We start from the raw sequence: 25,855 nt of genomic DNA on the forward strand, positions 1-25,855 counted from the left end.
GTTAAATTTTATCGTCGGAACAACACATGGATCATCCTGTTGTTTCTCATTCGTTTCAAGCTAATTGTGAATAAACATAAATGATAACATAATACTTTTGTTCCAGTCGCATTGAGTTGCTCAATAAGATTTTAAATTTAATATATTTTAGCCGTTTCTTTTTAGCGAAAGAACAGAAAGAAGCAGATCATAAAGCTCACAGAGACGCAGTGCTCCACGGTACAGTGTCATACAGATGCAACAACTTCATACTTGCAATATTATGACTACAGAGTTAACAAACTCTACTGGTGACATGACTGGGGGATTGCTCGCAATATTATGACTACAGAGTTAACAAACTCTACTGATGACACGACTGGGAGATTGCGAGCTGATGAAAATGATAAGTCTACAAGCAATTTACTCTGAACCAAACATATATGATACAAGAGACATTAAGAATATTTATTTCGATTTTTATTTATTCAAGGAGTATAAACACAAAGCTTCTTAAAACAACAGTTATAAGTATTATGCAACTCGAGTACACTCGGAGAAGATAAGTTCTGTAAAACACTGATAGTTTTCACATGTTCTGTAGAACACTGATAGTTTTCACATGTGATGCTTGTTCCCGTGTCCTGAATGCAGCTGGACAGTTCTGCTAGGAACCACCTGCAGGACACCAGGTTGAGCTGCCAAAAAAATTAAAAAATCTAATAAGAATCGCGTATCGGATTATATCTGGATGACCAATATTTCTATAGTTCTTCCAAAAATGCAGATGCATCTACACAAATAAAGAATAGAACAAAAATCTATACTACAGTAAGAAAGATAACTTTTTGAAAGAGCTGAGCCTCAAGTCAGGCTTGACCCCATTCAGGGTGTCCAACCATATCAACTTGGCCAAATAAAAAAATATTCACATTGCAGCAAGTCAAGATATTCAGCACTCAAGTCCATTTAGTATACATGAAGTAAATCTTTTGATATGTGCAGTGTGAATGCTCAAACAAATCATTGAACATTTAAAGCTTGATCTGGTTACCTTTTAAGCAAATTTAATAAGTTTAAAGGTTTCTTGGAATGTAGTTTTTTTTATGTGTTTCAAGGGTTCATTTAACTGAGTAAAATCTAAATAGTCAATGCATTTGATGGACAGATGTTTAGCTATCTATCGAACACAGATGAGTTCTATTTTATGCCTATAACTATAAGTTTCTGTTTCGCTGCTTGAGTCAGGCAGCAAGCAAGTCAGGAACCATAAGCTCAGACTTGATGGAACTTGCAATACAAGTACTGCTAAAAGTGATATTAAATTGAATATATTTGTATGTGGTTTTAATAAGAAGGTGATGCTGTGGATTGCAGAGTACAAGTAAGATCCTTCTCAAGTGATTTTTATATCGACTTGAGGACCAAGACTGTGATCCTTTTTTGGTGAGATTGAAGATCAGACTGAGATCCTTCTGAGTAAGTATCTCTTCCTTCTAGTTTCTAAATTAAGTAAACAATGACAATATTGATATCAAGTGAACATATGGATTATCCAACTACACATTCTATGAAATCTTCTACACTTTTTTTGGTAATCCGGATGTAAAAATGGCCCAATATAATACACCATTTTAGTGAAATGTGTAAATTCCCACATTATAAAAGGTCAGTACATCTACCACCCCATTTGCAATGTAGAAAGGGGCAACCCTATCTTTACAGTTAGGTGCTCTCTGAAGGATAAGAACTATCTAATGCTGTTCCTAAAATTCAATAAATAAATATTAGGTTTTAGAGAAAGGTTATCAAGATTACAAAATATATAAAACCTAAAGTAAACATCCACCCAGTACAAGATAAGACCAATTCAAACAAACATACAAACATACATGAAAAGTCAGCAAAATCAGGCAAGAGGGGAAGGCAAAAAAAACTTACCAGAAATCTGAGAGACCTGCTCAGGAGTCAACTTGGCAGAGAATCCACTGGCGGCATTTTTATAGCTATAAAGTAAAGCCTCTTTTGCAGCATCCTCACTACAAAATTAAGAAAGCACGGTAAAAATAACATTTGTCAGCAAAAATGTGTCTCAAATATTAATAACTGACAATATAGGTAACTTTTCCCAAGCATCATAAATTAATGCAGAGGTGTCATCTGTTTCGCAATTAAACTTTTGCACAGACAAAAGCTTTTACAGACACAAAGTATGGATTTATGGAAAGAAAAACTAATTATTCCTATTTCAAATTGGTTAAACAACATTAGCCATTTGGAGAGAGGCAAAACAATTTCTTCTAAGCACAGCTGTCTTGCAAAATTAATGAAAGGTCCTTCCTATGACCTATCTATGTGTTGAGTTTTTGTCGTTAAAGGTTCATAGTTTCGGCAAATAATTGAATGAATAGTAAGATACGAGTAGATTGCCATAAAATATTTCAGAATTCAAAAGGATATTCTTTTCTCATGTCTGTTATGTAATTAGTCAGGTTTAGTGTTTCACTGTTTCCAAACTTCACTCTAAAAATGAATATGCCTATGGCGGTGACTCAAAAATTAACTTTAAATTAACCACTTCTCTCCCTAATCTCTTCTTACTTCCTCCTATCTCTTTTTTATTTCCCCGCACCCTAATCTCTCAATTTATCGCATGTCTCCTATCCTTCTCTTGGATTCACCCCTCTATCCTCTACCCGGTGTTGATATTTATCCTTGACTATATTATCTTAATGCTTACATTTAGTAAATATTTTGTTGTCCTCTACTCAAACTTGGTATGTTTCATGGGCCTATCATTCACTTGTACTGATAGCTGTGTCTGGTGTTTAAGTGAAAAATGTAGATATCGTAACCATGAGAAATAAAGCTCATTTGCGCAACATGTTGCAAAAATGATGATTTCTTTTCTTCTTTTTTTTGAATGGGGGTCTTGTGGCTATGAGACGAGACATCATGGGGTAGTAGCAAAGTAAAGGCCCTGAGCATAACGACTCCTGCAATAAATTAAAAAAATGGTTTGCAGCTCCAGCACATAGCGTTTGTAGTCTAGGCTCAAATAGCGCGGATAAATACAGAAAATCCTGTGGAATCTATAATTCATCTGCGGCATGCTCAAATTAGTACACAAACAACCATTTATTTATGTAAGTAAAACCTCATAACAGTCCCAAATCACACACACATGTACAAACCAAAAACTTCATAAATTAGAAACCCCAATTCCGATGTACCAGAGAGAAAAGGGAGAGAGAGAGATAGAGAGAGGGGGGGGAGAGGGGGAGGGGGGAGGGGGGGAGAGAGAGAGAGAGATTACCTGCCAAGAACAGAAGCAAGGGTTTTAAGATGATAGGCTTCAGGTTCTTGATCCGTGGGTTTCTCAGTGTAAATAATATGAACCGCGGCATCAGTAGTTGATGAGGGTGTTGATTCAGCCATTAGAGATACACGATTAGTTGCCAAGAAAAGAAAAGTGAATAACAAGGCAGATGAGAAGATATGACGATGATGATTGTTCATTTGATTTGTAAGTATCTATGTGTGGATTATATAAACGGCTAATTATGCTTAACGACGAAGATTGGCATCTATATGGACACTGTTTCAGACTCATCCCGTAATTAGAAGCTTCTGTATACCGCGTACTGTCGTATACTTTGGGGTCATTTGCAAGAGCTTAAAACAAGTGCTTAAAATAAATGAGTGATTAAAGTGTTTGGGAAAGAAGCAGAAGCTCTGAAACAAAAGTTAGCATTCCGAATTTTTTATAAGTGCTTCTTTACTTTTTAAATAAACAGTACGAACAAGTGCTTCTAACTTATAAATTCAGAGTCCCGGCTTTTAATTCGGAAACAAACGCCCCCTGATTTGGGGTGTCTCTCTTTTTTTTGCGCTTAAATTGTCATTTTTATAAATATTTATTCATAATTTTAAATAACAATCTTAAACACATTTTAAAAAAAAAAACTTAAACAACCACTAGTTACTCCCTCCGTCCCACCCATTTCTTATCGAATGGGTTGGGCACGGAGGTTAAGAAATATGTATAAAGTAGTGGAAAAAAGGGAGAAAAGTGGGTAAAGTGGTGGGACCCATTGATTTTTAATGTATAAAAAGAAGATAGTGGAGTTAAAGTAGTGTGAAAAGGAAAGAAAAGTGAAAAAGTGGTGGGTCCCATTGACTATTTTTGGTAAGTTTTGAAATGTAAAGAATTGGGTGGGACACCCAAAAGAGGAAGTGTAAAGAAATAGATGGGACGGAGGTAGTACATAACTACATTCTGTGTTCAAAGTTTTTTGTGATAAAAAATGACACGAAAGAAAAATATTTACAGTAATTTCTTTCACATGTTCCTCACTGATATTTTGAGAAGGAAAGGGAGTGGCTTGGTTCTTGGTTCTTGGAGCATGCAGCAATTCGTGAATTATCTTGCATTTTTCTCGGATATGTTAGAAATTTAGGGGTCGTTTTTTTATCAAGATGTGAATAATCAAACAAGAATATAATTTAAGAAGAGGAATCTTTTTATTTATTTTACTCAAATTATAACAAAAGGACATTCATATTATCTCCGGAGATTTTGACAACAAAAGGAGTGTTTGGTTGATGGATGAGAATGAAAATCGGAAATGAGAGTTATTTATATATAAATGGATACCTTAGCGTATGTGTGAAGAATAATTCGCGCATCAAGTGGGGCTGAAGTTCTCATTTCATACAACGAATTACTGACCCAATCACTGAAATTTGGAATATGAAAAAATTAAATGAAATTTATATTTGAATTGAGGTTGATTAAAGAAAAGCCTATAATTTTTATTCATTCGATCATTCGATTCCAAATTACTTGAACAAGAAATATAACCTACATGTTTTGGAATGAATACTCATTCCACTTCAAGATTTTCCTACAATCTTCATCATATACTAAATTTTAAACTCACTCATATTTAGTAACTATTTTCTCTTACATTATTTTTCTCTATTATACTCATTCTATTATCTTCCATATCATTCTACCAGCATGAACACTATATAATATATAAGTTTGCGATTTCAATTTTCACCAACCACACTCGTTAAGCCCCCAACATTTTATCAAAAACTACTAAATTGAACCTTCACACATACATACCTTACATGAAACCGAAAATGCGTATAATTTAAAATTAATCTAATTTCTCTTATTAGCTTATATTTTAGGTATGAATATCAAAGTCATCATTCGTTTGGTGCAAGTATATCAAATTAGTCACTTTTTCAAAATCAACTCCATTTGGTCACTATTTTGAAATTTTGTAATAAGTAAATTATCTGTCAATGACTAAATTAAAAAAAAATAACTTTTCAATAATTAATTTGATACAAATTTTCAAATTGATAACCAAATTGGGTCCATTTTGGAATGAGTTACTAATATGATATATTTGGACTAAATCAGATGTTGGATTTGATGTTTATCCTTTTTATTTTAGTTGTTGACCTTGTATATCATAATTTGGAGAAATAATGTACTCCCTGTGTCCCACCCAAATTTTCACATTTTGGTTGGGCACAGAGTTAAGAAATATATAAGGTATGAGTGGAAAAGTAAGAAAAAGTGAAGATAATGCTGTGAGACTAGATGATATGTAATCTATATAATAAATATGGCGAAGTAAAGTAGGTGGAGTGTTTGATTTTTATATTATAAAATCTTAACATATTTGGTAAGTTTTGAAATAAAAAGAACTGGATGAGACATCTCAAAAAAAAAGTGTAGATAAATGGTTGGGACGGGAGAGTATTAGGGTCGTTTGGCTGGGTTTAGAAGAAGTGACTTATTGCTTAAAGTGAAGAAGTGGATCAGAAGTGATAAGTTAGTTTGGACTTATAAGTTATTTGAGTGTTTGGATAACATAACTTATAAGGTAGTATAATTTCATAATTTTGTAATATAATTTGTTTTATTTAAAAATAATTTATAACAATACAAGACCTTTATTGTCTCATTCCTCTGAGGTATCAGGAATTTGATAGTGAATTGAATAATATATGAATTTAGATAATTATATTATGGTACTACGGGTCATGTTCAGATTAGAACCATTATAGAGAGAACTCATAGAACTTTTACCTTATTTGTAATATTAGTTAGGGTGCAGCAGCAGAACTTCACATGCGAAAAATGTCAATATCTATATATTATATTTTAAAATTATTTTTGAATACAAACAACGATGAAAAAACATGAAAAAAGTCATGTATTTAGATTTAGATCCTAAAAATTTATTTAAAATTTAGGGTTCCGCAGCAGAACCTTAGTGGTTCTATGGTTCTATTTTAAGAACTGGTTCTCTCTTGAGCGTGACCCATGGTACTACAAGGTAATATATAGTAACTGTAAAGTTAAAGCCATAAATAGCATGATTTAATATATGTAGTTTAAAGATATAAGCAATAAGTTTTCTGTGAAGGGTGGGGAAAAGCGGCGCGTAATGAAAGAAAGCAAGGCTCGTTTTCTGTTACAATAAGTTGGTGCCAAAAAAAAGCTAGGTTTTATAGCTTTTGTTTTTTGCTCCTTCAGCTTCAATTAAAAGTATCTACAAAGTTGCCAAAAAGACAGCTTTTAAGTCAAGTGGGCTTCTATGGCTTTTAAGCCCATAAGTTAATCTGCCAAACACCCACTAATTCTCACATCTCGAAAAAATGTTGTCATTTATCATAAGAAAACATCAAATTCACTAGCGTTAACAATTTTATTTAGAAACGTAAGATTAAGTAACGTCTTGTTGTTAACAATTTAAAGAGGAACGTGATAACTAAGCTACAAGTGAGTTGGTCGGTGATGATATTCATTGAACCTGCACATGTGTAACGTGTTTAGTGATGTGTGCACATGTGTAACGTGTTTAGTGATGTGTGTCATTGTGACTCTGATAGAAAAGAGGGTAGCAAACGATTTTATAGAGCGAGTGAATAATATCCTTGTTTGGCAACCAACATAAGAAGAAAATAAGTCCTTACTTTTTCTAAAAAAATTAATTTTTTAATATTTGTTTTGGATATAAATATTAAAGAGGTGTTTCCTGTTCGTTGTTTGACAAAGAATAAGAACTCATTTCATATAAAAATAAAATTTTATGTATTTTTCTTAAAAAATAAACTCTTATTTCTGAAAAATAAGTTTGCCCAAATAGCTCACCAGACACCAGACAAAATCAATGTTTTTTTTTGTTATACAGACAAATCAGTGTTGAATTTGAATAAAACGAAAAACAAATCAGCGTTATTGGGTGTCAATTTTAAGCCGTATTTCTGGATTGTGTTATATTCGACATTTTATTATGAGATTGTGAAATCTATACTATATTATTAATGCCGAAATATTAAAAGTTTGGTCGGTCGGTACTTGTGCCGAATTATGGTTCTTCTTATATAATTAATTATTCTATTTTAATTAAACATATTATCTTTTATATAATTAAATATCCTTTTTAAAAATTCAGTTAGTATAATCGATTTGTATTTCAATTGAATTTAAGAAATAAACGATAAAATTACAAATATTATAAATCACCCGTGCATGACACGAGTTATAAATTAGTATCTCTATATATAAATGCAAGAACAACGGCCGCAGGGGCAACTTTATTACATCTAGACAAATGAACATCAACATTCAAGTATCCTAACTAAGATAGCCAAAATACAAGATATGCTTCGTGCTCTACATCCTTACAACTATTCATAAAATACTTCATACACATAGAAGTAATCACAGATCCGCCACTAGCAAATTTAACTTGCTTAATTTCACTTCTCAAACACTTATAAACATTAACACATTCATTATCACAGGGAGTTGAAATAGAGCAACCTAAAACAGACAAATACCCTAAATGAAGAATATCTTCAAGAGTGATTGTTACCCTACCCCATGGAGAAAGAAATGTATTTGTATCACAACACCAGAACTCAGACAAATACCCTAAATGAAGAATATCTTCAAGAGTGATAGTTACCCCATCCTGTGTTTGATATTTATGAAGCATTTTCTTCATTGTTTTTAATTTTTTTGTCGAAATTTTCTTCATTATTTAGGAAGTTTGTTAAAGTGAAACAACCATACATGAAACATGTGGAGAACCATTCATCTCCACCAAGTGTTCGACAAAATGCACTAACAAAAATTTGGCGAGGCGACAACAAAATGGATATGGGAAATCGATAAATACATATGTGGATAGGGTTGAGCATTCCTGGGGATTCAGGAAATTCACATGTTCACGGGTTGGTGTCAATTCATATGGGGTATTTAAAGGGATATTCTTATGCACCACAATTATTAGGGGTACAATTAATTGAGATTTCAAAAGATTTTTAAAGATTGTTTTCATCTACCACATTTATTAGGGGTATATTTAATTGAGATTATAAAAGATATTTTTCATTCATTAAATCTGATCTGAGGGGATTCAAATTTGTTTTTCAAAAAATATCATAATCTTGGGTATTCACTTAGGATTTTAAGTTATTTACAAAATCTGGTGATATTCAATCAGGATTTTAAATTATACTTCGAATTTCGATGGTATTCAATTGAGAATTTTTTTAAATCTATTAAAATCTGATTGTATTCAAATGCTGATGATTTTTTTTGGACTTCATAAAATTATGAATTTTGTGAGATTGTATAGTGTGTTTTAAGATATTTGATATTCCACCAAAATTCATGAGATTTTGAAATATTGTGCTTAAATCCTAAAGACTCTTATCGACCCTGCGATATTTTATAAAGAATCCGGATAAAATCAAAATTTCATAAACTATATAAAATATATTAAAATCCATGTTGAAGAATGAACATTATTGGTCTAAAATATGGGGGCGACCTTTGTTTGATCCCAAAATAATTCCACTATTTTTTTTTTTTTTTTTTGAAAATGAGAATGAATCTCAACAATATGAATCAGCAGTTCACCGTGATAATTCTTTCATTCAAGAAAGCTTATTATCTAACCGTCGGACATGCAAGATGACCGGGGAAATTTAGACAATAAAACTTTAATGTCCGAAAAGAAAAACCCGTCTTCTTCCAAGAATCCTGAGAATAAAATAAAGAAAACAAGAATAATATAAGTCGACATATATAACACATTATATATATTATAAAAATAAAAGATAATATATCCAATAATTAATTAATATTAAAATCACGTGTATATTGCATGAGCTGATCAAAAAATTCACACAATTATGATAACTCATAATTGAGACAATTAATCTCTTAATTAAGGTACAATTAATAAAATATTAACGCCCTTAATTAAGACACAATTAACGTCCTCAATTAAGGCCAATTAACACCTCAAATAAGGCACATTTAACTCCATCAATTATGGAGCACAAATTACGCCCTCAATTAAGAGGCACAATTAACGCCTTCATTAAGGCACAGTGAAACGCCTTCCTTTTTGAAACCGGATCGCATGCTGATCCCGGAACTACCGTCGCCGTCGTCACCCTCGGCCACCAAAATGGTATATAGATTTAAATGCATTCATTTACAAGATTCAAAATTCAAATAACCCATAAATGGTACAAATAGATTTAAATGCATTCATTTATAAGATTCAAAATTTGAATCTTTTAATTAATCTTCTAATTACTACATAAAAGTTCAAATTAAAGTATGAAGAGAAAATTCAAATTTTAAAACCAAATAAATTAAAAGAGTCAACTTGCCATTCACAAAAACTAAAATTAAGACGTACATTTACTACTATTAAAATCAAATAAATTCCAAATTTTCAAATCTAAACTAAAATCATGCAACAAATAAGTCAATCAGAATAATCTAATATCAAAACACGCGCTAATTAAGCGCCATTACACTACCTCCACCGTCACCTTGCAAGAACCGGAAAAACGCAAACATTCATCATGGACACTAGCGAAAACTAAAAATCGAAAATGCGAATCCAAAACTCAAAAATGTAACTAATCATGTGATATAAAAATGATTACATATACCCAATCTCCTCCGAATCAGGCAAAATAGATCAAGAAGGGACAAAATAGGATACAAAACAACACATACACTAATAGATTCAAGCACATCACACCATTATACTTAATCATGAAAATTATGAGCCACACTATAATAATATATACTATGAATCCATAAATAATCACATAACCATAATCATGAAGTTTTATGTATTGGAAAGATCGCACCTTGTCGAAAGACTAAAAGCTTCTTGAAACTCGACAATCTTATTCGAAGGAATGGCGCGACCGGGATTGTTAAGCATGATCCGACTAACAATCGATCGTATACGATCATTGTCATTCCCACTCCACACGAAGTCATAACACGGTAACTTGATGAAGAATTGATCTTCACGCGGCGTAATCGGATACCAACTCACCGCTTTGGGATCAAACACATCATCATAATTGGTAGAAAAATCGAAACTGGCTTGACGCAAGTTTAAGGGGCACTGTTAGCAGATTAGTAAGAGTCTGAAAAAATAATGTAATAATATAATTGGTAGAAAAAATAATGTAATAATTCCACTATTTTGATTGGTTAATCATCTACATTATCTATATTATACTATAATAAGTCAACATAATTATAATTTGTTGTCCAAAATTTAAGTTATAATTTTTGGTTTGGTACTCTTCCTTTGTAGCTACAAATCTACAACACGTAGATGTCTATTACTCTTACATAGTAGATGTCTATTACTCTTACATAGTTAACACTCGTGATAATATATTATCATATAACATTTCATAAAAAAATGATGTTAAAAATAAAATTATAAATATATAATTCTGAATATCTTTTTTTTTTGACAAGAACCTTCGTATAACTCTTTTTAGAAACATGTTCTACTTCAATACAGACACGAATCATTATGTCACATTTTTAACTCTAATTTGTTACACGACAAATATCTTTTTTCATACATATGATAATATACGAAATATGATTTAAAATTAATTGAATAATAAATTATCACATATTAATAACAAAAAATATTATAAATAAACAATAAATTGTAAAAGCTAAATTTTCGTGAGAAAATATAATCCGTTGGTTAATATAATTTAATTAAAATTCAATTCATTAATATTGAAATAATAATAAAACAATATTAAAATTTAAATTATAAACAATAAATTACAAATCATATAAGCACGGGTTAAAGGCTAGTTTAAGTAAAAAATAATAATATTATGACAAAAAAAATAAAAAAAAAATTTATACTATATTATAATAAGCCAACATGGGTATAATTTTTATTCCTATATTTTGTTCATGTTTTTCGGTTTGGTCATATTCTTTTAATCATTCTTATATTATTTTCTCGTTAAAAACAAAAAGAATTACGCTAGAAATCTATCTCTTAATAGGTACAAGTCTTAAACAATTACAAGACTAAAAATCTATCTCTTATAAGTACAAGTTTTAAATAAATTACAACACTAAATATCTATCTCATAATAAATATAAGTCTTAAACCGATCCAAAACACCACACGCATATAACTTTCGAGCCTTCGGCTTACCACACGCATATAACTTTTGAGTCTTCGCCTTGCTTTATTATTTTATTAAAAAAATTATAATGACATTAAAATAAAATTATAAATATATAATTTTGAATATTTTTTTAAACAAGAACCTCCATATAACTCTTTCGAATTCTAACATCTTCTGTATCAATACGAACACGAATAATTACATAATTTTTTTTAACTCTAATCTTTTACACGACAAATATTTTTTTTTCATACATATGAAGATATAAGAAATATGAAAAATATAATTTAAAATTAATTGAATAATAAATCATCCCATATTAATAACAAAAAAATATTTTTAAATAGATAATAAATTGTAAAAACTAAATTTCCGTGGGAAAATGTAATCCGTTGGTTAATATAATTTAATTAAAGTTCAATTCATTAATATTAAAATACTAATAAAATAAAATTTAAATTTAAATTATAAAAAATAAATTACGAATTATATAACCGCTCTTTAAACGCATGCCAGTAAGATTTCATATTTACCCGAGCCGGGTAAATTTAACTCTGGGCTGGGTGTGTAACGGAGGAATAAGAGAAGCCCGGCATCCCGTTTCGAGTTTCTTCGCATCTTCTTCTTCACCTTCAATCTCACAGTGTAATTCACCGATTCTAATGGCGAGCCGCTCAGACAAATCATCAAAGCGACGCAAGAAGAAGCGCGTGGACGACACTCTAACCACATCCTCCTCATCGTCATCGGAATCTTCGAGTTCCGACAGTGAAGACAACGGAAAACGATCCCGCAGGCGGCGAAAACACAGCAAGCGTCACCGGAGCAGAGAGAGGAGCAGTTCGAGGAGACACAGAGATGATAAGAGGGAGAAACGGAGGAAGCATCGTCGGAGAGAGAAGAAGAATGCGTCTGAGTCGGAGTCCGAGTCAGGTAGTGAGTCGGAACGAGTTAGGGATAAGCCCGAGGATGTGATTAGGTTCATTTTGAACGAGTTCTCTGGCGTTGCTGCCGATTTGGAGCAGGTATATTGATGATCTCGATAAATTACAAATTAATTTTTATAGTCTCGGGGTCATTAATTTGTAGATAAATGAAAGTTTCCAGTCCCGAGGTTATTAATTTGTAGATAAATGAAATTTTCCGGTCAGGATAGATAGACTGCAGTAGGCATGTGTTCGATAAAAGTTATAAACTAATCGAAATAACCAATTATTTAAGATCCATTTGCCCAAGTGATTCTTCTCGATGTTTAAGATAAGATGGTTTTAGAACTGTAGATAACGAACCAGACTGTAAGCTGGAAGGTGCTGTGCAATTGCATCGAATTTAGTAATTAATACATTGCATAAGCTTTCACTTTTAGGGTTGCTATATAACATAAAGTTTGTTAATGATTTACAAGTTCTTTTATATGTTATGAACTATTAGAATTAAACAGGGAGAATGCACAGTTTTCAAGAAGTGCAGTCGCTGATATTTTCTCAGGGGTTATACTTTACACAGCTTTTCCCTCTACCTTGCTCTCAATTTATTGATTCTAAGGTCTAAACTTTGCTGTAGAGTGGAGAACTTAAAAGGTGTTGCTTCTTTTTGAAAAATAATTTATGATTTAGGTTTGCAAGAATCCTATTATAATTTCAGGTCTAAATTTAAAAAGATTTTAATATTTCAAGAATTTTAATAGCAGATTTTTCTGCCATCCCCTTTACCTTGTTGGCTTGTCTTCACTTATTCGAATCTAAGGCCTAAAACTTTGCTGAGAAGTAAAAGGTGTTACCTTTTTTTATTTTATTTTACCATCCAAGGTGATGGATACAGTATTCCTGCACTTGCAAAATAGCTAGTCTACTACAGTCCTTAGTGATGCATGAGTATAAGTTCTGGTGGTGGTATCAAACTATTTAATGCCCTTCTAAACTTTCTAAGTTCATTATTAGACGACATTTTGATTTGGTGAAGGTCAATGCGCCTCAAAAGCTGTAGATGACAATTTTATAAAACCACGGCCTGCCGAGGAGGTTTTTTCCCCTTTTTTTATTTTTATAGATTCGGCTTGAGTAAGCGAATTCCGTTTATGTTATTACATGGCTGTCCTCTTTAAACACTCAGTGTCAACATAAGCATCATTGCTTCATGTAAAAAATGATAACATATTATAAATCACATGCTGGAAAATAGTGAAGTATTTCTGACAAAAAAGTTTCTCTTGTAGCTTCTGAAAATGATTGATGATGGACAAGCTGTTGATATAAGTGGACTGTCAGAAAAATCTTTGGTCAAGCATCTTAGAAAGTTGTTTTTATCATTAGATCTCAAGGAGAGTCATGAGTTGGTCTTTCTCTTGCCTCCGAATGTTTGTCCCACACTAAAGGTTGTAGGATCCATCATACACCCTAATGTGGAACCTCCTGTGCAAAATATCGATAATCCCGCACCTGAAATTGATGTACAAGAAGTGCCATCAGATGTAAATACTAGACATATGCCTGAAGATTTTAACATGAAGTTGCCATCTCCAAGGCAAGATGTTGCTGGTCCTAAAAGGAGGTATTCGCATCAGTTTTTTTTTTTTTTTTTAGTCTTATTATAGTACATTAACTTCTCATCATTTGTATATCTATACTATACTATTAAAGCCAAAACATTAAAAGTTTGATTGGTCGGTCGGTACTTGGGCCTGTGGGCCTCCTTAAACTATAACATGTTTCCTAGGGACCTCCTATTACCATAATTGATCATTAATAACCGATCACCAATAGTTAATATAAGTAGATTTCCTCAATTATGAAAAATAAAAATTGCAGATTTTACTATATAAAACAGTGATTAATGCAGTACAAATTAGTGATGTAAATAGTGATTTTGAAACAGGTTTTTAGTTTGTATTTTGAGAATTGGTTTGTATTTGATCACTAGCCTGTGTGTGTGTGTGTGTATGTATGTATGTATGTATGTATGTATGCACACACACACACAGTACAAAGTGTTTTAAATTTTGGCAGAAACTTGAGTAGACGATGGTTTACAAGAGAGTTTTTCTGCATAATTCTCCAAATTTTGATTGTGCTCCTGACTTTGAAAACTTGTTTTGTTTTACCATGTCTTCCCAATATTCAAGTATTTGTATGTTTCTAGATATGTGGACACTGTAAAAGGAATCCCCCCCCCCCCCCCCCCCCCCCCCAAAAAAAAAAAAAAAAAAACTGCTTTCGTTGCTGCTCCCTCCAAAGTTTTATTCTATGATGATTGCTAGCTTCTGCAGGGTCATTGGTCCTGAGATGCCATCTGCTGAGTTGCTTGCTGCAGCAGCTAAGTTGACAGAGGCCGAGGCTGAACTACGGTATCTGTACTTGCCTTCCATATATGATTTTTCATCTTTCCGTTTCGTTATTTTCGTTTTAAATATTAGATTAATGGTAATCTGACATGATTTGTTTTAACATGTGTTGCTGCCTGAATCAGGGATGCAGAGATGGATGGAGGCGATGGAGGATTATTTATTGGGCCTCCACCTCCAGCTGTGGTGAAGGAAGCTGAATCAGCAAATGAGGCTGAGCGTTTTGAAGAGGTGCTTTGATTTTTTTTTTTTTATCAATTGTGCATCTATAATTATAGTATAGCCACTGCATGCTTGAACACATTCTATTTCTGATATAAAGTTATCAACGTATAGTCAGTACTTGGTAGTCATGTAGTTCTGATAAGTGGTTTAGATTGCGTGAAACCTAGTTTAGCACCCTTACTTATTGGTAAAGTCAGCAGTCAAGTTCTTTCTTCCTTTGTAACCATATTTTCTGAAAATATATGATATGCTTTTATTCTCTATTGTTTCTTGAGATAATATTGATCTAAATGAATCTTCCTTAACACAAGGCCGTTATTAGGCTGTACCAGGGATGGAGGGAGAGGGGTGTGTGGGGGGACAACTGCTCCCCGAAAGTCTGAAATAGTCATGGAATTAGTGTTAAATAATTATATATTTTCTATTAATTCTTTTTAATTCATGTACAAGTCCCCTAAAAAAAGTTTATATATGTTCAGATCTTAATTTTTGATAGAACTGATGATCTTTAGAAAAATTTATGGATCTAAATACAAAACATAGCATATCTACACATTCATACTGTTTTATTAATAAATACACACACACACACACGCATATGTATTTAACATTTTAATACATTATCAGTATATAATAGCAAGTCGTAGAATTTTTTTTTGTCCCGTCAATCCTTATTTCTTAACTCCGTCGCCAGGAAGTACTATTCCTGGATTGCTTACGGATTGATAGGTATTCCTCCAAGAGTTTTTTTTTTTTTTTTTTAAAAACTTTGCTAGTCTCAGAAAAGAGGCTAAACTTTGCTTAAAATATGGCTAAAAGACTTGTTTGTCCTATATTTTGTTCTCCCGGGTCTTCTCTATTTGTTAATATTATATTTAAAGTTAAAACAAGCATATGCATGGTGTATAACCTATCTGTGGAGATTAAGCTTTTTAAGTGCTTGTATAACCTATCTCCTAACAATCAATTTGCATACCGCATGTGCTGTATTACGATGTGATTTAGAATTTTTTTTTTTATTTTAGTTTGTACTTTTTATTTTAAGGAGGTTTGTATTGGAGTATGACCCTATATATGCATGTATGTATGTATCAGCTTGCCAAAGAATGTATTATACAGTACTGTAGCTTGTATACCTAATTGCAGGAGAGTTTCTGTAGGACCAGTGACATTACAATGCTACTGTGTAATTGTATACTCTCTCCGTCCCCTTTTACATGTCCATTTTGACTTTTGACAAGTCAAATTGACTAAATTTTGATTGAACTTTATATGTATTAGATAATTGAGAAAAATAATAAAAATTATACCATTAGAAAGTATATCTAGTCTATTTTAATATGCAACTTTTAGATTTTAGAAATAATGAGTAGATAATTTGTAATGTTTAGTCAAAAATTGGTCAATTTGACTTCTCGAAAAGCAAAATGGACATGTAAAAGGGGACGGAGGGAGTATTGATTTTATATTGGAGTTTTATTTGAATTTCCTGATTTCTTTCTCATGGTTAGGTCACACGGATTATGGGTGCTGATGTTGATAGTCCATATGATGTTGTTGGTGTCAACAGAAATATGCCCGCTGAGAATATCAAGAAAAGGTCAGTTGCCTGTTAAGTATGAATGAGCCATCTATCAAGTCAAGATATTAAGTGTCTGCAATACTTTTCTGACCTGGCATCTGAACACAATAAACATTGGTAAAATTATGGATGCCATTTACATTTACCTCGCGTTCAAGTTTTGATAAGGTTTAGACCTTGTCCAAAATATTGGGAGTGCCACTCATCTTGTGGAGGATATATGCCTATTCTCTGTTTCAAACTTGCATATTAGCTAACAAGGGAAGGAGACTGGAGATAAACTGATAGTGACTGTGAGTGATTATTGAAGATTTGATCTTGTTACAGCTGTTACTAACGTATCAGCTTTGTCTGATGAGCTGTTTTCTTTGATGATGTGGTACATGCTTATATATAGATGTGGGGATTTAGCCATTCTGGTAGATCTTATATCATGGAATACTTAAGAGATTGTCAAGATATATAGACGATATAGTTATTGCTCAAGCCCCCCCTTAAAAATGGTAATGGGGTTTATTTCTCACCCCCTACCCTTATACAAGTATATCTAACTTGTAAAGATTGGGAGATTTTTTTTTTAATCTTAGAGCTTCCTATTTAGTATTTATATTTTCTCCAATAAGCTCAGGCTTCATTATATTCAAACATTCATGTAATCTCTTTACATGTCATGGACGGATGATTGTTGAAATCAAGTAATAGTATTCTGATTGTAGTCCATGCATATCCTCTATATTAACTGAGAAGTCCTAGTTGCCAATATTCTTGGTCAGTTAACCCAAACCTTGCTCTTATAATTTTCTTTATATCAGTATATTGCTGTAATTTATTGTCTCTACTCTGTGCCCAACACAGGATAATAGAATGATATTGTCAGACATGTAAATCCCATGGGCTTCCATGCCAATATAAATGATCCACAAATGTCTTCTAGATTCATTGATGGACTGATGAGTTCTCTTGACATTCTTTTTAATAAAATTTGAACAAGTTGATGTCATAAATATGATTTGGAGTATTTAATTCAGAATTAGTCAAAACAGGGAAAATGTTCATTGTATATTGAGTACTTTTGTAGATGTCATCCTATAGATTATACAGATTTCTTTCATGGCAAATAATTTACACCACAAATTAATTGCCCCGCAAAAGATGTTCATCAGTATAATTTTTACCTTGTGATTTTTCTAATTTTATTTGCTTCTCTAGGTACTGGAAACTGTCCCTTATGGTGCATCCGGATAAATGCCCTCATCCTCAAGCCAATCAAGCATTTATCATTTTGAACAAGGCCTTTAAAGATTTACAAGATCCGGATAAGGTGAGCATACTAGTTTGTTAACCTTTAGCATGTCTGGGAACATGAATTTCATTAAGATTTTGGATTTGATGAAATGACATGTTTAAATAAATACAATAATTTGGATTTGGAGTTCATTTGAGATCCTAAACATTTAAATACTAGTATAAACTTGGGAATGTGAAATAACAATTGAAATCATGTCAGTTGAAATCCATCATTTGAAAATGAATTATATGTTCCGAAACACAATCTTATGGTATTCAAATTTCAAAATGTTTTCCAGTAATGTGATAATGTCTTCTTCTTCTTCTTCTTCGTTTTTTTTTTTGGCCAAAATCATTGCGAAAATAGATAATATTGGATATAATGAATGTTAGGATTATGGGGTGATTCTTTTAAGTTAGATTGATATATTTGTATGTAATCATTACTAGTCATATACCCGCTCCTTTTCTTATATCCAAAATATAATTGTATATATACAATCTCATAAATTGATATATATGTACCGATATAACAGAAAAACAATTGAGTTTCACAATTGTCCAACTTCAAATAATTTGTTAATTGTGCTTGATATTCGCATGAAATAAATCCATAACAAAATAGTTCAAATAACATTGAGGTAATTTATCATAAACATGTTCTATAGAAGTTGAAATATGCTATTAAATCAGAAGTGATGATTTAATAATTATTGATACATAACATGGAATGGGTTATAGAAGGAAAGAAACTAAAAGGAATATCATTGGAGTGTGTTATATCGGTAAGATTGGAACAAACAAACCTGTTAATATTAACTAGTAATATGCCTGTAGTTTGCACACGGTTATACAATAAATCATCAGCTTTACAAAATCTAAGCATGAATTTATAAATTATTTTATTTTAATATAATGTTTTTAGTTATGCTTTTTAAGTTCATGAGCATATATATAAAAATATTGTGACATACATGTGTATGTACTTTTTAACGAATGTGCCTCCTTTAATATATCCTTTAATATATTGTAGTAAAATTGATAATAGATTTTGATCAATTATTGTATTTTTAACCATTAAGATGACGAATTGTATTCCACTATAAAAGCAGCACTGATTTATTTCTTTTAGATAGATAACATATTTTCGTATTGACGTGTTAGGAAATTCTGTAATGTATGAAAGCTAGTATTTTTAATATAGTAATAATATAGTGAAAGTCATACATGCACGCTAATACAAATCAAATTTGTGTATAAACTTCTTAATTGATTTATTAAGTGCTGTATTGGCAAGATTGGAACAACCAAGCCTGTTAATAATGATAAGGATGGATGAAATTTATCTTTTTGTAGCATATATCAATCGGTTCTAATTTGAGTTATGGCAGCTGGTTTATATGAGTGAGTGGAGTGAGTATGACAATTTGTCTGCCCTTTTGTAGCGTAAAGCGATGGATGACAAAATTATACAGAAAGAGGAACAGGAGAGGTTTAAGGTACATATTTAAACCTCGGATCAAGTTTACACTGGCTGAATTTAGTTTATTAACTTTGCTTGTACAATGTTTATTTGCAGGTAGAATTGAAAGAAATGCGCGAAGCTGCACACTGGAGGCGGTTGCAAGGTTAATACACTCTCTTTCAGTTATCAATATATTATGCCCTTCCTTACAGCTTTAGGAGGCAATTATATCAACCTATGCTGAGCATCTCTCTTTTTCTCATGTTGAATTAATGATGGGAACCTGTTATTTACACGTATATATAAGTGGTTATATGCATGATTTGCACTTTTATATATTCTAAATTCGACCCTTCAAATTTGTCTTCTCAATCAAAGCCTAGTTATCTTGTAATAATTTGGTATATTCTGTTTACTACTATCCTTATGTCAGAATAATGAGCATAGGCCTAAAAATAATAAGCAGTGATATACTTTGAAAGGACATTTACAGAGTAAAGGTATTCTTCTCGTATAAAAATGGGGTTTAAAATGAAATTGCTCAACTGTATCTGGAACAAACACCCCTCACTAAAATTCCTGTTATTGGAAATTACTTGAATATTAATTGCTGAACCAGTTCACGTGGTATAGAGCATTTCACTGGCTCTTCTCGTGACTGTAAATTTTCCCCCTCTATCTCACACCCACACGTCTTTATTCTATTTGCAATCAAATACTCATATGGAAGTGCTTGGATTTCTTATTCAAAATATTGTAGTTAGAACACTAAACCCATCTTAGTATGCAGTAGAACAATTCTTTGCACTTTACAGGACGACTTGTTCGCAATTTAATAGTAACTACTGTTCAACAGATGATGTTGAACTCGAGCTATAAGCGTTGTACAGAAAATTTTATTTATTTCTTATTTTTAAAAGGGTGATGTTTTTTTAATTACTATTGACACAAGCACTCTATATAACTAGAATATAACATGAAGGAAAAAATTTCAACTCATGCAAGTTTTATTCAATCCGGCTCCTATATATATATATCATAAATACACGATGCAGCACTGAGATAATTATGCCAATCATGACGTAGAATACTGAATTTTTGGTGTTTCCCTCTCATCTCCCCTCTCTCTTCGTCATCCATTTCGATTTGTATGAAAGTGTATCTATTATTTATTTATTTTGGTAAAACTCGATTGTAAAAATCGAAATACTGATAATTGTCAGACACACATGCCTCCACTGAGGCTCGAACCCCCGATGCCTGTTGCCAAGAGAAAGTGGGGTTACACTCAGAGGATTTCATTTAAGCCTGACCCATATGCTCAAACAAACAATATACCAATTATTTAAGTGTTTATATCTCTTGTAAGCATGATTCTCCATTCATTTGGACTGCATGATTTGATATCTTTCAAACGAAATACATTTTCTATCTTATATTTGAGGTCAACATGAATTTAAGACATAAATGTCTTCTGGCAGGTTTATCCATGGAGGGTGATGAAGCTCTCTTGGCAGATATGGACGTTAAAGTTGAAAAGAAAAGAGACGAATGGATGACAACTTTACCTCCTGAGCGAAAAGTATGCATATCTTCTAATCTTGCTGCTTATCTGTCTTGTTTTCTTAATAGTTCTTATATCGAATTTTCTCAAACACAAACCTGACCGACTATAAACAAGTATTCTGGTGAGGTATAGTTGCCAGTCTTTTTGTTTGCGACCTTGGTAGATGAGAAATCAGTGACCATTTCTACTCGATGCACACTATCTCCAGGAACAAAATATAGGAGCCAGGAAGCTGTTAAATTAAAGAGTAACAAAACCAGTTCTTATGGTTTGTTTTATTACTGAACAATACAGGTCTAGCAATGAGCTTAATGTTGTTGGATCTATTCACCCATATTTATGTTAATGAAGAGTAGTAACACTACGGAAATGCATATATCATAATTTTAGTCAGCTTAGGAGGAAATCTGAAGGGAATCGGAGTGTAGTATTTCTAAAAGTTTGGAATCTCCCCGAAATACATGTCCGCGTTACGAGCATCTGAGTATCCACAAGTGCTGTATGTCTTTAAAGATAGTAAGTTTGTAGTGTTCGACTACGTACTCCCTTTGTCCAATTAAATTTGACCGCATTTCCTATTTTACTTGTCCCAAAATGTTTGTCCACATTCAATATTTGAGGTAAATTAATTTCTAATTCTGAATATGTTAAGTTCTATACATATGGCATTGTTTGAGTGTGAATCTAGAAAATAAATTGTATCTATAGTAAATTGGTAAAAACATGGATCTTAATTGATGGAGAAAATGAATTGGATGGTGTAACAGATTTTTGTAAATGAACTTGTAAGCAGCATTTGCAAAACTTATCTCCATGCTCCAGTAATTGATTATTAATTAGCAAACTGACATTTTATTTTAACAGCCAGGTGTGACTACTCAGTCTACAAAATTTAACAGGAATACTAAAGAAGGCCGTGGTGATACTAGTGCCTGGACAGATACCCCTTTAGAGAGAGCTCAGAGAGCAAAAATGAAGTATGTGTATTATCTAGTGTTCAAAATCTGTCTAGTGGAATGATTTGATATTAACCCCCTCCTTGTTTAAATGTCAGTTACTTGGAAGCTTATAATACAGCTACAGCACTTGCCTCAAATGATCAGCAAAACCAAACCACAAATATGGACGCAGAGTTGGTGGACAAGTATAATAAAGCGAAAAGGTCGAAGTCGCTGGTGGAGAAGCATCAAGAAACAGCTGGTAAGCGTTCGAAGAAAAAAGCGAAGCAAGATTCCTCAAAGGATGAGTGGCAGGGGCAACATCCATGGAAGCCCTGGGATCGTGAGAAGGATTTGACAGCTGGGCGGCAAAATGTTAAACTTGACGCTGAAAACATGTCTCAAGGTCTATCTTCTAGATTCTCTTCCGGATCATTCCAGAGAAATTTTCTGTAAGAGTAAGAGTGAAGATGTTCCTAGTAATATGCTCCCCCCCTAAAGTTCTATGTTTCAGAAGCATCTTTATAGTGAAATTGAGTTCTTATACAGAAAGCTTCTGGAGTTGAGCCTCGGTTCCTGGTTTGGTAATATAGAGTAGCTCATCCTTGCAGCTCCTCGTGACTTGTGTGCACATCTCAGAGTTGTCGATCTTTAGATGTTTTCTGTATAATTTATATGCTAATTATTACATGTTGAGCTTGTATTCTTCCATTTGAGAAGTTGAAATTGTTGCAACAAAGATTTAATACTAGGAAGTTGAGCGTAACGGGATTAATAAGAAATTACAGTATGCAGTTTGAAATGATTTTAAGAAATTTTTAAAGCAGTTAAGCTCGAGGTTCAGGAATTCACAGCTTACTGACTGTGGATTATTAAGGAATTCAAAGTTTGAAATGATTTTGTTTGTGTTTGTGTCTCTAAGCTCCATGGCAACTTGTTTGAAATGATATGTTGTATAATAAATTAAATTAATATATTATATATTATTATAATACTGTAATATATCTGATTTTTGGTCCAATTAATCCTTTATATCCTGATCAACACTTTTACCGATTATTAATCCCGTTTTTCGACTCTTACGATCATAATTTAGAAAAAACAACTATGACATACCTATCAAAAAATCGCAAGTCATGCATATATTCAACAATTTAGAATCCAAGCAAATCAATGTATATAGCTTGGCAATTGTTTCAACAAATATCCGGAACAATATCAAGAACATTTTAACAGCTCGAATTCTAAAACAGTATCAGCAATGTGAGCAGAGCAGCAAAAACACTCATTCCTGTAGCTATAGAGACTCTGAATCCAGCAGCATTCTGCAAAGCTATGGGGAAAAAACAACCATCAGTAGATGCATTTGTCTTTACAATCTTTGCTGTACCCTTGAAGTCACAGGCTTCCACATCTTGATTATTGATCTGAAAATAATTGTTATATGCATACGAAACTTTATGCACCAGATCCAAATTGTCGCATGATGCTCCATCCTTCAAGCTAGTACAATCACCCATTGCACATGCATATTGCATGTTGGATTGAATAGAACTATCCTTAGGATTCTTCACTTTGTCTCTGTCAAGTACACACCATTCATGCTCAAGATACGGCACATTCTTTGCTCCAACTGGCATTTTATCATTCCCTTTTCCGGTGAAGTCTATAGGGTACTTTGGCTGTCCGTCGTACCTGAATATGCCCCAGTGGCGCTCAAACTCACCTGGGGCTACACTTTTCAGATTTTCATCCATGAGACTGAAAAGGTAGCACTCAATGTAGCCAGGATACAGAGGAGTTCCTTTGTTAGTTGCCATTTTTCTGAAAAACCCGTCGTAGAATCTTTGAGCCATTTTGACATTTGCTTTTTTATTGCCATCAGTAGGCCATCCGATTTCACCTACTGCTAGTTTCAGTTTTGGGTATCCAGCTTTTTTCAGAGACCAGTAAAGGGTGTCGAGATTTGCATCAAACATGTTGTTGTAGCTAATGCTTTTGTCTTGGACCGGTTTGGCTCCGCCATCAAAGAAAGCAAATTCAACTGGAAAATCAGGGTTCTGGTAAAGACTCAGAAAAGGGTAGATGTTAACAAGAAACATGGAGTTGTTGTCACTGAGAAAATTCGCAATTTTGCCCATCAGGTCTCGGATGTCTTTGCGGAAATTGCCATCAGATGGAACACCTGAGCCTGATTCATAAACATCAGCATTTTGTGGGGTGGTTACTTTTATATGGTCAAGGCCAGCTTCATTCAAAGCCTTCTGAATGTTTTCCATAGCAGGCAACAATGTCTTAAGGTTAGATCCATTATAGGCCTTCAAGAATGGTTCATTTCCGACAGCCACGTACCTGCAGAAATGATTAAAACAGATTAATTACCATATGTCTGTATAAAAAAAAAATTACTTGAAAAGTACTTGGAATAAATGAGGACTTACTTGATATTAACACCTCCATCATACATATGTTTGGAGACATTCTGTTTCACCCAGTCCTTGGCATTGTCATGATCCCCGAGGTCTTTGAGTTGGTTATTAGGAATGCCAAGCATGACTTCAATTCCAGAGCCAGCAAAGAATTTGACGGTCCAGTGATCAGAATCAAACAACTTCACTTTCTTGATGTTGTTGTCTTTCAACATCTGGACTACGACACTCGGGTTCACATTTTGAGCAGCTTGTGTGCCCCAATTCACACCCATGCCGTGGGTGGTGGTTGCGCCTAGAAGCAGGAGGAGGGAACATAGTAGGACCATGGCTCGAGCCATGGTGGATGCATGCAGAATCAATTTGGATCAATGCAGAAAAATAATCGATGTTTGGAATAATTATGATGCAGGGTCTTAGAAGTTAGAACTAGTTTAAGTTAGTGGTTGAGTTTCAGGTGATTAATTTTGGCAAAAAGAATTGTGAGATTGGAAATTTTGACAGTTGATATGAAAATTGTTGATGCATGGGACTGCGCGAATTTAGAGAGAAATGGGTGGTGAATGGTCAAGTTCTGTGTTTTTGGAGGATGATCAGATGGCTAGATTGCTTGTTTTCTTTCTGTTGCAGATGCTAATAATAGTTTTTCCCAATATTAGAAAAAAGTTGAGTTGCAAGAAAATAAATTGAAATTTATCTCTGTTCTCTCTAAGAATCTGTATAGAGCTGAGCCTGTTTGTCCCGCTTTAAGTCACATTATAAACTCCCAACTTATCAAATTAAGTCACGTTAAGTCATAAGTCACAATTTTAAACTCGTTAAGTCATAAGTCACAATTTTTTTTATTTTTTATTTTTGAAAATGAGAATGAATCTCAACGAGAATCGGCAATTCACCGTGAAATTCTTTCATTCAAGAAAGCTTATTATCTAACCGTCGGACATGCAAGATGACCGGGGAAATTTAGACAATAAAACTTTAATGTCCGAAAAGAAAAAACGGTCTTCTTCCAAGAATCCTGAAAATAAAACAAGAGAAACAAAAAGAATATAAGTCGATATATTTAACAGATTACATCAAAATATTCCCACAATCATGATAACTCATGATTGAGACAATTAGCTCTTAATTAAGGCATAATAATAAAATATTAATATCCTTAATTAAGACACAATTAACGCCTTAAATAAGGCCCAATTAACGCCCTCAATAAAGAGGCACAAATTACGCCCTCAATAATTGAGGCACAATTTACGCACTCAATAAAGAGGCACAATTAACGAGACACAATTACCGTCCTCAATTAAGGCACAGTTAGCGCGCTTTCCTTTCTGAAACCGGATTCCGTCCTGAAACCGCCGTCACCGCCACCATCGGCCACCACCGCTATGCTATCGGTCAAGTTGCCTCGTCGTATGCGAAGCGAACAACGAAGCGCCTCACATGTAACACGAAAAATCGCCAAAAACACCAAAAACCAAACAAAATACGGGGATTAAACAAACAAA

General features: G+C 33.1%; 3 protein-coding genes across 3 annotated transcripts; 1 reads left to right on the forward strand and 2 right to left on the reverse strand.

Moving 5' to 3' along the window:
* Nucleotides 1-437: 437 nt before the first annotated feature.
* LOC108215726 (subtilisin-like protease SBT3.17) lies at nucleotides 438-3,580 on the reverse strand. The gene is made up of 3 exons (XM_017388280.2): nucleotides 3,296-3,580; nucleotides 1,921-2,018; nucleotides 438-677 (listed from the first exon to the last, which is right to left on the reverse strand). The coding sequence occupies exons 1-3, from the start codon at nucleotides 3,496-3,498 to the stop codon at nucleotides 598-600; spliced, it is 381 nt and encodes a 126-aa protein (XP_017243769.1). The 5' UTR covers nucleotides 3,499-3,580; the 3' UTR covers nucleotides 438-597.
* An 8,465-nt stretch (nucleotides 3,581-12,045) lies between these two features.
* Nucleotides 12,046-22,723, forward strand: LOC108219180 (uncharacterized). Its single transcript, XM_017392484.2, has 11 exons — nucleotides 12,046-12,539; nucleotides 13,730-14,064; nucleotides 14,780-14,857; nucleotides 14,980-15,085; nucleotides 16,591-16,679; nucleotides 17,871-17,982; nucleotides 19,394-19,447; nucleotides 19,528-19,576; nucleotides 20,895-20,995; nucleotides 21,845-21,957; nucleotides 22,035-22,723. The coding sequence occupies exons 1-11, from the start codon at nucleotides 12,177-12,179 to the stop codon at nucleotides 22,372-22,374; spliced, it is 1,740 nt and encodes a 579-aa protein (XP_017247973.1). The 5' UTR covers nucleotides 12,046-12,176; the 3' UTR covers nucleotides 22,375-22,723.
* Nucleotides 22,724-23,015: 292 nt separating this feature from the next.
* Nucleotides 23,016-24,810, reverse strand: LOC108218236 (glucan endo-1,3-beta-glucosidase 8). The gene is made up of 2 exons (XM_017391143.2): nucleotides 24,360-24,810; nucleotides 23,016-24,270 (listed from the first exon to the last, which is right to left on the reverse strand). Exons 1-2 carry the CDS (start codon nucleotides 24,686-24,688, stop codon nucleotides 23,163-23,165), a joined length of 1,437 nt encoding a protein of 478 aa, XP_017246632.1. The 5' UTR covers nucleotides 24,689-24,810; the 3' UTR covers nucleotides 23,016-23,162.
* Between the last annotated feature and the right edge of the window lie 1,045 nt (nucleotides 24,811-25,855).

This window comes from Daucus carota, chromosome 4 (assembly GCF_001625215.2).
Source record: "Daucus carota subsp. sativus chromosome 4, DH1 v3.0, whole genome shotgun sequence".
In the NCBI taxonomy this organism is placed as follows: Eukaryota; Viridiplantae; Streptophyta; class Magnoliopsida; order Apiales; family Apiaceae; genus Daucus; species Daucus carota.